The sequence below is a fragment of the Micropterus dolomieu genome, linkage group LG11, assembly GCF_021292245.1.
Source record: "Micropterus dolomieu isolate WLL.071019.BEF.003 ecotype Adirondacks linkage group LG11, ASM2129224v1, whole genome shotgun sequence".
NCBI lineage: Eukaryota > Metazoa > Chordata > Actinopteri > Centrarchiformes > Centrarchidae > Micropterus > Micropterus dolomieu.
In genome coordinates this window covers 18,621,314-18,633,574 of record NC_060160.1, presented here as the reverse complement: position 1 = coordinate 18,633,574, position 12,261 = coordinate 18,621,314, and the positions used below count along the sequence as shown (strand labels likewise).

The 12,261-nt window shown below is 42.3% G+C and overlaps 1 protein-coding gene across 1 annotated transcript in view; it reads left to right on the top strand.

Moving 5' to 3' along the window:
• LOC123978624 (ryanodine receptor 3-like) overlaps window positions 1-12,261 on the top strand; it is a 109,037-nt gene that overhangs the window by 23,396 nt on the left and 73,380 nt on the right. The window contains exons 3-9 of the mRNA XM_046061967.1: window positions 4,107-4,211; window positions 4,884-4,904; window positions 8,694-8,768; window positions 8,933-9,011; window positions 9,538-9,650; window positions 11,646-11,745; window positions 12,064-12,157. Of these exons, the coding sequence (XP_045917923.1) occupies window positions 4,107-4,211; window positions 4,884-4,904; window positions 8,694-8,768; window positions 8,933-9,011; window positions 9,538-9,650; window positions 11,646-11,745; window positions 12,064-12,157 (587 nt within the window). The remainder of the gene's footprint in view (window positions 1-4,106; window positions 4,212-4,883; window positions 4,905-8,693; window positions 8,769-8,932; window positions 9,012-9,537; window positions 9,651-11,645; window positions 11,746-12,063; window positions 12,158-12,261) is intronic.

The window sequence follows — 12,261 nt, the reverse complement described above, 5'->3', positions numbered from 1 at the left end:
GTGTTCACATACACATGCACGCAGAGATAGTAACATAATCAACACATGAAGCAGTGCGCAGAAAAGTGAACCGGATAAAAAGGATGCATTCACCCAGACAAGAGCTCCATGGAAACCAAACATCCATTTAGTTCATTCTTGTTTGGGTCCAGAAAAGATTCAGGGAAGCAAAGTGGAGACCCACAGAAAGGCAGCTCAGTACACCATCAAAGCTGGAAAACAACAGCTCACATCCACTACGGCCTCCTTGATGAGCTTTTCTTCCAAGGCTTCAGGGATGACGTCGTCGCATCTCTGTGGGCCCGTTGTCAGATGATAATTCCCTGAAATTACGCCCCTGGACGTGTTTGATGGATTGTTTCATAAACAGTGCTGTCATTGGTTTTAATTGCCTACAGCTTTATTGCAGCTGAGCAGCACAGTTGTAGCTGCTGACGCATTTGCTGGTTTGTGCGACTAAGTGCAAAGTTTTAATTGCGACAGTTGAGTTAAATTTGTTTGCCTTTGTTATCAGCGGGCTGCCACCTTGTTGCATTTTTGTGTATATACAAATTATGGAACTCATGAAGCACATCCTGAACCTTTTCCTTCAACATGTTACTCAACAAGTGATCCAGCTATTACAGTAGGCAGAAATATCTGAAGGATGATAGGCTGTTGGAGACAATCATAACACATCATAATCCCACGAGACTCTCACCTTTCACTGGCCCCTGTTGCTCTGCTGCTTATCTGGCATTAATATTTCCCTATACCAAAGCATGTTGACAGCAGGCCTAATGGGCTTTTTCCGCATTGATTGTCTTTTAATCATAATTCATTAGTATTGTCTGAGATTAATTTCGCTCAAGCGAGGACACCAGGCATATGCAGTGTTTAAATGTGTGACACAGAGATGCTTTTCAGCGAAAGAGGGGAAACACGAGGAGGCTGAGAGAGGACGAACAAATGAAAGATCCATGGTTTCATGGTATTTAGTATCTTCTCTCCTTTCCACAACCCCCTCCTGCCCTCCAGAAGCTCTCACAAAGAGTATGTGTGTGAATGTTGGGGGGGGTGGGTTATTGTGCACGGAGGGAAGCGAGGCTTTCACCCCATATTGGATGGTAATTGTATCTGACAGGTGTGATGGATGTTGTCCCTATCTGGCACTTTGTCTTCATTGCCTGCCGTTTTTTTATGAAAAGGTATCACCCCGCCTTTGGGATCAACGACAGAAAGATGAAAAAACCCAAGATGGCAATTTAGAAGTGGGCCGGGTCGACTGAATGGGATGCCTCTTTACCTTGGTAAACTACTCTAGTAATGGGTTACAGAAGCGGGAAAGCAGGGTCAGGTTGATTTAAAGTGTGCACACTTTAAATGGCAACATCAATAAGCCTGTGAAAAGCTGGTTTATTGTGATATACGACCAGCAGCTCTCACCAGTAGATGCCAACATACAACAATAGCAGGGATCCTGTGTTTTTGTTGTGTGTACACTATGTGAATCAAGAAACTAGCAGTGGCCAATTGATATATACAAAACTGTTTGTTAGTTTCGTTCTTCGTCCTTCAATGAACAGTTATAGCAGCTCCTCCACTTAAGCTGGAAAGGTATGGCATAGTACGAGGTCACCTCAGGGCATTCAGCTTGAGGCCTTTTTAACCCTATCTCTTGAGACAGAAATAAAGATGTGATCTATCCTTGCCCACCATCTAGCTACACTCTTTCCCTCATTACACTACTGGTCATAAACCAAAACGTCAGGGCATGGCCAAGCTGCTGTAAAGCTGTCTCACTGCTCTGCCTTGTGGGAGGACATCCTGACAGGGCTGGACACTCATCATCCCCTCTGGCTGTTCTAGTCCTTCATTTAACTACCTTGCCCTCTCAAGGCAGTCCCCTCCCCGCCAACTGTTACAGTCCTGCGCCTGGAAAGAGCAAAGGTCAGCTGTTAGTCACCCTGAGAGATGAGGGCGGGGCTGAATTGCTTCCCACCAGACCCTTTAATGTAAAATGGGGCAGTGACCTCCTGGAGTATTTTCATTACTCCTCTTCTCTAGACTCTTCTTCAGTCTTGCTTGGACCATCTGTATTTCAACATGACTTCAGATTTGATGATCAGGTTGCTGTGGCTATGGCAGTAGTGGCCATTTTAGTCTCTGTGATCTTGACCTGAAACTGGGTTGTGCAAAGTTTGCAAATGAGGTTAGATTTACCTGCGTGAGTGAACCAGTTTGGGAGAAGTTGAAATACTAAGGAAGGAGGCCAGGGAGAATCTTTAGGACAGTATCATTTATCTTGTAGCCATCCCCCACATTATCTCTATCCCAGCTTCCCTCATTCTATCAGTGAATTGCCCCTATCCTCTCCTGTCCCATCCAGTGCTGCCCTCTTTTGGCATGTTCTTCGTTTGTCTTATAGCGCTCTGTCCAAGACCTGGCTTATCTGAGCGCAGACTGACCTGAGAGCACTTAATCTGTTTTTAAAGTACCTTTTAATGAATATCGCCTCCTTGATTAAGATGAACTAGGTTCAAGTGCGGTAAAAATGCAGCAGTCAGCACAGATTTTATGAGTGGGCATCTCAGAATATCCCTGTAGATTAAGGGAGCAGCTTTCTTTTTTCTGGCTATACTTGGATGTTTTGCTTATTTAGCAGAAAGGTATTTACATACTAAATCAAAATCATTATTGATGGGAGACAGGACAGGTAGCTGTAATCAACTCACTGACCATACTTTAAAGAAGAGATGACTAAAAGGAAAGTAAAATTATATTAGCATTACACATTGCATTAACTGTGCACCTCAACAGGTTGCTACATGGTTGTGAATCCACTTTAACAGCTATGGCAGTGATATCCATTTGAAGTGGCTATAACCAATGTTTTTGAAATTAACAATGGATCAAATGACTATGTGTAATATCAAAGGGGTCACTTGTAGGCTATTTATGAACCCACAGAGAACTATCACCATCATCTAAAGAGCATTTTAGCATCTTTTAGCTAATTGTTTTGGTTTCTGGCCCTCAGTCTCACCGCTCTCATTAATGTTATTTCCAGCGGCAAAAGGCAGCGGTTTTCAGCTGATAAATCCACTCTAACCCACTGGACAGACAATGTTACTAACTAACTAGCTGTAAATAGTTGAGCATTTAGCAGCTAAACAGCCATAAATTTACCCTCAGCAGTTGGTGGAGACCAAAAGCAGAGTTAAAAGGACAGTGAATATTGTACTTAGAGTTGCTAATTGGACACAAATATGACTCCAAATCAATGCTAATGTTGCTCTGCATTTCCTGGATGTGTAAATACCCAAATGCTAGCTAACAATTTGCCATATCGACTTTAAAGATGACAATGTAGTCAGTGATGTTTTCGCTGCTCCTAACAAGCCAAAAAATCTAGCATCTTGGTGGCCTCATACGGCAGCATGAGATCACATTACCCACAAGTTTTCATTAACCAAGTGTTAAAGATTGCACACTTCCTTTTTTTTTCATCTTAACGGTGATGGTGGATTGAGATGGAGAGAAATGGTAAATGGTCTGTATTTGTATAACGCCTTTCTAGTTTTCCGATCACTCAAAGCGCTTTCACGCTACATCACATTCCCACCCATTCATACACTGAGGCTAAGTGCTCAGAATGGAAACTAACATTCACACAGCCATCGGGGGCAATTCAGGGTTCAGTATCTTGCCCAAAAACACTTTGACATGCAGGGAGGAGCCGGGGATTGAACCACCGATCTTCCAATTAACAGCCAACCTGCTCTCCTGAGCCCTTTGTGAGTTAAATATTTGGGGGGTCTAAGCCCCGTAGTTGCTGTTTAGTGAAAATAATGTTTTTGTTTTTGACAACACGTGACATATGGAATGAACTATAAGTCTTCTGAGGTACTCTTTCTTCAATTTTTAATCTAGCTGGAAATGACAGTTGCATTTTTATAGGCTAAATCCGCTTCACACAGGCTTGAAGCTATTACAATAAAAACACATATGAGAACAGAAGTGTGAATACTGTATGTAAAGTACTGTAAATTAAATTGTCCTTAAAAACACCTTTGTGAGAAGTTTCTGCTGTGTTAATTTTTTTACCTCCTTCGGTGTTGTTGCAGTATGTTCCTCCAGACTTGTGCATCTGCACCTTTGTGCTGGAACAGTCTCTGTCAGTGCGGGCCCTGCAGGAGATGCTGGCTAAGAGCGGACAGAACAGTGAAGGGGTGAGTGATGGTAAACACACACATGCTAACACACACACGGACACAATCAATCTCTTCATAAGCAATCCCTTAGTCATATACTATAAGTCCCACTCTGTTTAAAGGTTGTAAAACATTTACGTTTATTGTAATGAAAACAGTCAGCTAAGTTGAATACTCTTAAATTGGTCAGTCACTATAAAGAGATTAATGGGCAAAATAGGCTCATTACAGCAGTCTTGGAACCCCAACTGCAGAGAGGTCTAGGCCTCCATGAATATTAATGAGGATGTATTGGCATTACCGCAGCTTTGTGTCGCTTATACTTTTGCCCATTTGATTAACACCAAGCCTTGAAGAAAAACAGCATAATTTAGCTATTTTCCTCTGTAAAATAAGCATCCTACAAGCAAAGACAGCAGCTGGCAGTATATTTGGCTTTTCAAGAACTTCCAATATAATAAAGTAAAGAGGAGTCTCTTATGGTGGGGATGTGCACATGTAATCAATACTTTGTGGCTGAAATTGTAATCAACACTCATTCATCACTGCAATCTCTGCTCCTGATGTTGTTTTAGTTGTCTTCTTGCAGGTGTGTTTGCTTCTCTTTCTCATTGCCTCCGTGACAGATGTGTAATTCTCCCATCTTTATCTCCTATTTTCTGTGTATAATCTCCATCTTCCACATGATAGACGCGCGGCCCGGATCGATGGGTATGTTCACCACTCATACCATTCCCCTCTCATCCCTAATGCATGACGAACTAGATTAGTGACTTTACACAATTTGTTTATTCTCCCCCCATTAGCGTCCTATGGTATGGCTTGTCTACTATAACACACCACCACTGAATATTTGTCTTTACGTTACAAATCGTTAGAAATGGTGGTGTATGCAAACACCAGAGCCCATGCTTTGACAGAACTGATGATCGTATGGATTTTTTGTCTGCACTGGGTGCGAAGATTGTATCTGAGCTCCTATTTAGCTGACAGAGATAAATAGAGTTTTGTATAGACTTCCCAATAAGGTTCGCCGCAACCATCAGCTCTCACACAACTCAGTGTCTACTGCTAGAGAACTAGAGCGTCACCAATGCTGGATTAGCGTCAGATGAACATGAGTTTTGTCTTCGGGGCATTCAGATGGATGTTCATTGCAATATCATTTGTTTTGTGCAAACTCCACCACATAGTATAAGCTCTCATTTGTCACAGTATCTTCTTCTACTCACTCACTCTTGGCTGTATGCTGAGAGATGCTATGGGATGCTGCAAACAGCTGAGACCAAGATTTCTGCAACAAGACAGAAAGGTATTATGAGTGATTTTGCCAGAAAAGCTCTCAGCTGACTTTGAGTCAGCTTTAGACAGTCCACATGGCTAATGGTGGTGCAAATTTCCATAAATCTTCAGTTGTGAAGACTCATATTCAGTGAAGAAGACTTCTGAGATAAATGGATGTTTCAGGGCTAGAGCTTTGAGGCCACAGTGTCTGTGCGGCCGAAGGACAGAAGTCAAAATCATTGGTTCCTCTGCCGCTGCGGGGAGAGTAAGAGCTAGCTGGCAGGGAATTATGAGCCACAGCAGAGAAAAGGGATGCATTTAAAATATTAAATGCTAAATTAAAGCTCAAATGGACATATTTAACTGCTGGTCTAGTCTCATCCCTTGCATCAGCACCTTTTTAATGCCATAACATATTCAAGTCCAACTGAAATAGGACTTTTTTTGTCTGCTGCAGCATACGTATCTGCTCTGATCACATGTACTGTGTTTTCCTTTGAGAAAAAAATCTGAAACCAAAAGGGCAACAGAGTGGTGTCCCTGAAAGATGATAAACAAATGTATATTTTATATATTTTGGTTTCATTATGTTCCCAGTTTTGCATTAATTTATCTGAAAAAAGTTCGTCTCCATCTACGCCCATTCAGTCAATGAAATTGCTTAATTTAGAACCATATTTGCATACAGCAGTAACGTCACTTTTCCATCACACTGACCAACAGCCAGCCATCAGCCTGCTACACAAGAGCCACAACCCACAGTTTGTGTTTTGTGGCTGGAGCTCAGCCAGCCAGCTGCTGTCAATCAAACACAGACACGCCCCTCCAGGGACTGAGAGGAAAATGAGAATTTATGACTTCTTTCCTTCCTTTTCATAATAAAATAAATGTTAGATAATTACATATTAATACATATTAATATTAATTAAATATTATTATTCATATATATAAATTATTCTATAAAAATGTTTTTTGACTGCCGATTTCAGTTGTTTAGTTTATAGTTTAAAAACTATAATTTCAATAAGACCAGATGTAAGATTCATTCATCTGAAAAAACTCACCTCACACCTTTAAACCTTTTGTGCCTTTGTAGCAAATACCCCAGAGACTTTAAAATGGCTTGGATTGGCCATTTTTCCCCGCGTTACCTCAGTCTATTCTCTCTACTCACATTTATCTGTTTTCAATATTGTCTACCTATTCATCATTCTTCGCCTGCGCTGAAATGCCACTGGAGGAAACACCATTAAAGGGGAAATGGAGGTTGGATATGTCTCGGCTGAGGCTCTGAAATCAATATGTCTTTGAACGGATGGGCTTATCAATAGATGGTGGCTTGAGCAAATCTGTAGTGCTGGCTGTTTTAGCCAGAAGGCAGTGAGACACAGAGGGGACCGAAGAGGACCTCCAAAGACAACACACTTGCAGCTAGTGTAAATGCCAACCCCCATTTAGCTCAGTATCCACCAGCGATCACTCTGTGTGAATTTATTGTTGCTCCTCCAAAAGGCGCTGACCTGTTTGATGTGGGGGTCGCTGGTCAAAAGGGCAAATGATGAGATCGGTCAGTCAAGGAAACAGAGCTGCTCTGACGACATCTGCTGTGCTTATGTTTCTTTTCCTCTGCTATCACTGTTTCCTTGGTTTCTTTTAAATTGGTGCTAGCTTGTGGCTGCCCCCCCCCCCCTTTTTTTGAGAGAAACCACAACACTGCGGCCACACACACACAATCTGCTGCAGACTCACACACCAGGAGGCTGCATCCTGCTAAATGTCACGCCTTTAAATTGATATAAGGATGTCACTTGTGGTTAACAGCTGGACTTGAGATAAAGTAAAGAGCTTGTTTTTCTCTTATACTTCTTTAATCCAAATCCATCCTCATTCCAGTTGCTCAAGGTGTATTGAATTTTTGCTGAAATGTGTCTCCACATGAAGAAGATCCTTTTTCTTACCGATACAAGCCACAATTTTATCTGTTTAAGGAACTGCCCAGCCGCGGGTTAAGGAAGTGAGCGGCAGACTTGGGTTTTATTGGTTGCGGTGATTGCAGCTGGATGTAGCTCGCCGCATTAAGCTCAGTACCTCAGCCAGCATATAGCAGTAGCCAGAAGCACAGAAGAAGCCTGGAAGCCAGTGCTGCAGTCTGCACGCCACAACTGCATCAAATCACAGGCCGGCTTTTGTCCCAGTAGCCAATCCAGGGGGATAGAGGGAGAAAGAAAAAAGAGCAAAAAGAGAGGCTGTGCATGGTAGGATGTTTTCATGTAACACTGCCATGATTCATTTATCTTTTGCATAATTATAAGACTTTTTTTAAATCTAGTTCGCTTTGGTAGATTTTAAGTCTTAACTACATATGATTATTGTCCTGAAGTGGCTGTAGTTTCAATTTAATATGACATTTTTATGCTTAAACCTGGGTGTTTGGCACTGTTTCAAAAATTATTTCTGGGTCTTGTGCCAGTTGCATTGCTTTGAAAAATGCCAAAGAATGGGGTTCAACTTGTATTTCTTAATCCCTGTCAAAAAAATGACTATTTGACAATCACATGTGCCCCCTGGACCTTGATAATTTGTGCCAAAGATTAAAATAAGACAGAGGCAGGCAGAAAGGCTCAGGAGAACAATAGTTCTTTCTTATTAATGTCACTCTTTCTTACCTTAATGCTTCCTAGAGGCTCATAAGGAAGGTGAGTAACATGGAGTTGCTTTGCTGAAGAAAACCAACAAAAACTCTTTTTTTCCCCCTTTGCTTCTCTACCAGTAGAGATATCATTTGTTCCACTCCTGCATCATAACCTAACCCCATAAGCGGCGGAGTCATTCCCTGCTGATGTTAACCTTGCATCGGAAGACTGACAGTAGTTGTGCATCCTTCCCACATTCCTGTAGTCGGAGTGCTGGAAAGATGACCCCGTATCCTGTTCGCTAATGGATACAGGAGCCAGAAACCACCATCTCCTGTGGCAAGTCAGATTGCATGTCTTCATTGGCTAGTTGGGTTGGCAAACCCTCCTCAGGAGATGTGAGCCCCAAGCTTGAGGTCATCATCGATGGTGAGAAGGTCCTCGCTGAGGTCAACGTTCAGTGCCAGAGGTCGGATGTAGATTGAAGCAGTTGGAGGGGGACCACTGGGGCCGTTCTGTCAGGAGCTTGAGCTGACATTTATGTGGATGTGTGTGTTTTTGTGCTTGTGAATTATCTCTGCAGGCAGCGCAGAGCGGTGGACACAAGACTCTTCTGTACGGACACGCCATCCTCCTGCGGCATTCCTTCAGCTCTATGGTAAGAGATTGCACACGATTGCCATCATTGTCACTATCATTAAAAAAATTATTCTAACCAGATTATCACAGTAGAAGGATTTGAGCGTCATTAGCGAGTATATGACGTCTTCTGCAGAGGAGTGTGTGTGTGTGACAGCTTTGTCCTGTGTCTGTTGACCACAGTACCTGGCCTGTTTGAAGACATCAAGGTCCCAGACGGATAAGCTGTCCTTTGATGTCGGCCTGCAGGAGGATTCAACAGGTAAAAGGAAACCTTTAGTATAGTTTGCTTTCATCCACCTATTATTGTCTTTCAATCACGCTGGCTCTGTCTGTCTTTGGCGGTCTGTCTGTCTTTGGTTCTTTCACTCTGTCTTTCTCTTTCTCTGCTGTTTTCGAGCCCCTTCTCTTTATCGCTCTCTGTGTTCATGAGCACGTGTTTTTTCAGCATCTCAGTAGATATTCCCTGTGGAGCGCTGCACAGTGCTGATTACATCTCCGCTACACATTTGATAGTCTTGTTGTGGTACCCTGATACCTGGACCCATTTCTGATTTGCATTATTTTTTATTTCCTACCATGCAGCAGATGAGCAGAACATTTATTGCCATGGTGAAGCCACACGTGTCCAAGTTCTCATTTCTGCCTACTCTCGCCTTATTGCATAATTAGTAATTACATATGACATGTGGGCTGTAGCAGTGTGGCAGTGGGATAACTGTTGATTGTATCAGTTTGTTTAAATTAAAATATGGAGGCAGCATATACATGTGTATGTATCACCGTAGGTGAGGCCTGTTGGTGGACAATCCACCCTGCCTCCAAACAGAGATCTGAAGGAGAGAAAGTGCGGATTGGTGATGACCTCATCCTCGTCAGCTTGTCCTCGGAGCGTTACCTTGTAAGTGTCTGCTTCCCCTGATGTGACAGAATTTCAGATTATGCCACATACTGCACTCTCCCCATGATCTTTCTCCCGCAGGAGGCTTAATGTTAAAAGCAACAACTTTTTTTCTTCTGGAAGTCTGCTTACAATTACATTAAGCTAAATTTGTTCTGCACTGGAAATGTCTAATTTGGTGGATTATGATTTCTTTAGACTGTAGCCAGGGCCACTTCAAATGAGCCTCTCCTGTTATCATCCTCGTCACATCCCCACATCCTACCGCCATTAATAATGATTATGTTCCTATTGCACTTCTGAGCTGACCTTTTCAGCAATGGGGTTCTTTTACCATCAGCACTCTAAGCTTAGCATCATAGCACTGTGTTATGTTAACCCCGGGAAACATTTCCCCTGTGATCCATGAAGTTGTTGGCAGCAGCCAAGCGGTGTTTACCCCCCTATGGCAGAAGTGCCATGGCCAGATGACCACTATCGCCTTACAGTCAACAATGTCAATCTGGTAGTCTATCCCCGCTGTCGCCCACACAGTAGTATGTGGGGGCAGTACCTAAAGGCTGCGGAGAGACTCTGGGGAGGGAGGATGATCAGGACACAGCTGCCACAAAATTTGTTTTTTGGAGTCTGACACACAGAAACTGTGAAACACAACCATGCACACACACACACACACACACACACAGCATTACAGCCCCCAGAGTGTTTAAATTCCCAAACTCTCAAGGCATCTGTCAGTCAGTTTTATGGTTCCTGCAACAATCTTCTGGATCAATGATTATAGAGAGTTTCAGACCTTAGCTGAACTCTGCCGGAAAAGTCAAAATCACATTTAATGTTGAATGAATAGTTACATTTAGTTATCAGAAATCCAGTGTCGATCTTTCTACAGAACCCACCTGCTATCAGCTTATCCTAGAGCAGGGGTATTCAATTAGATTTCAAAGAGGTCTAGTTAGAGAAAATTTCCTGAAGCAAAGGTCCGGAACATCAAAACGACGAACTTGCGTTATCATTCAGTACTATAACCTATAGTTGTATCAACACATGTTTTTAGTCAACAACGGACTGTCAAATCAAATAATAGTCACATCAAACTGGAGGGATAATAAATAATAACTATTCAAATAATAAATTCTAAATTTAAGTAAACTAAAGTGCCTAATTATTAGAAAAAATGTAATAAAAAGTGTAGCTTGAAGTGATGAAGTGTAGTCTTAACCAATTTTATAATAAACACTCAACACATCATAACAAATGAACAGCTGTAATGCCTCCTCTTCTCTTTCATTTCCTCTTACAGAGCTACCACTTTCCTACTTTCTGTTGTTCAGTGAGAAACGTGAGCTCCAGCTAGCATATTGGAGATCTATGAGATACTCTGGTTTTGAACTGCCCGTGGGAGGAATGTACATGTAAATATCTGTACATTCTTGATTAAAAGTCATGTGAAATCTCTTTTATCTTTCGTCTCCTCAATTCGGGTGTGTTTCCAAAACATCTCTGGTGAATCTCGCGGACTCGACTCGCAAGCATCGGTATGCACAGATTTGATTGGCTGAGCAGCGTCACATGAGACGATTGGAGCACATGCGATTGGTCTGTGAGTTTCCTGGTCCTCTAAACCAGTACAGTAAATGCTAGAAAAGCTGCGCGGGTTAAAATAGAAACGCTCCGTCACGAGGTAGTAAGTCTCAATAATAAATGGGCTGTAGGTCGGCGGTCCGGAGAGGACGGCGGCTGGGTCCGGATCCGGACCGCGGTCCGCCTATTAGTGACCTCTGTCCTAGAGACTGTTTTACAAAAAAAAAAAAAAAAAAATCTTTTTCTGGTTTATTGTATTAAGTCATTTGAATCTGTAGAACAGAAAAGTAACACCATGCAGGTATAATATCTCAGCTAGTGACGCTGCCAATTTCAGCCCTTGTAGAATCACTGCTGTGGATATATGCAAATAAGTAAATGCTGTGTGTAATCTTTCATTCTTTCCTGCAGCACTTATCCATTTCCAATGGCAACATCCAGGTAGATGCTTCCTTCATGCAAACCCTGTGGAACGTCCATCCCATCTGCTCCGGTAGCAACATAGAACAAGGTATAGAATACATACAAAATAACCAGCCTCCATATTGTCTTCACAGTGTTTGTTTCATAAAAGCATCTCATTTAATGTTTTTTTTCAAACATGTAGAATCTGATTATTTTCAATCTAAAGGTGTAGAAAACTTAGAATAGCCAAAGTTTGCCATAATCTTTATTGAGAACTTAAAAACTTACAAAAGTGCTCCCTAAATTTATAACCCACTATGTAGTCCATGTATCCGTCTCTGAGATATCAAGCATTGGAGGCAAAGCAGCTATAAAACAGGAAGAGTCACCATATCAAAGTCTTCTCTCCTACCTCTTCCAATAGGCTACCTGTTGGGTGGTCATGTGATGCGGCTGTTCCATGGACATGACGAGGTTGTGGCCATCCCAGGGTCAGACCAGAGTGAAGAGCAGCAGAGGTGCGAAACACAGCATGCGTTGAACAAACTAGATTACACAGCAGGATTAGGGGTCACACTTTGATGATGGCAAAGCAGTTTTATATGTGAAGCTAACTGAACTG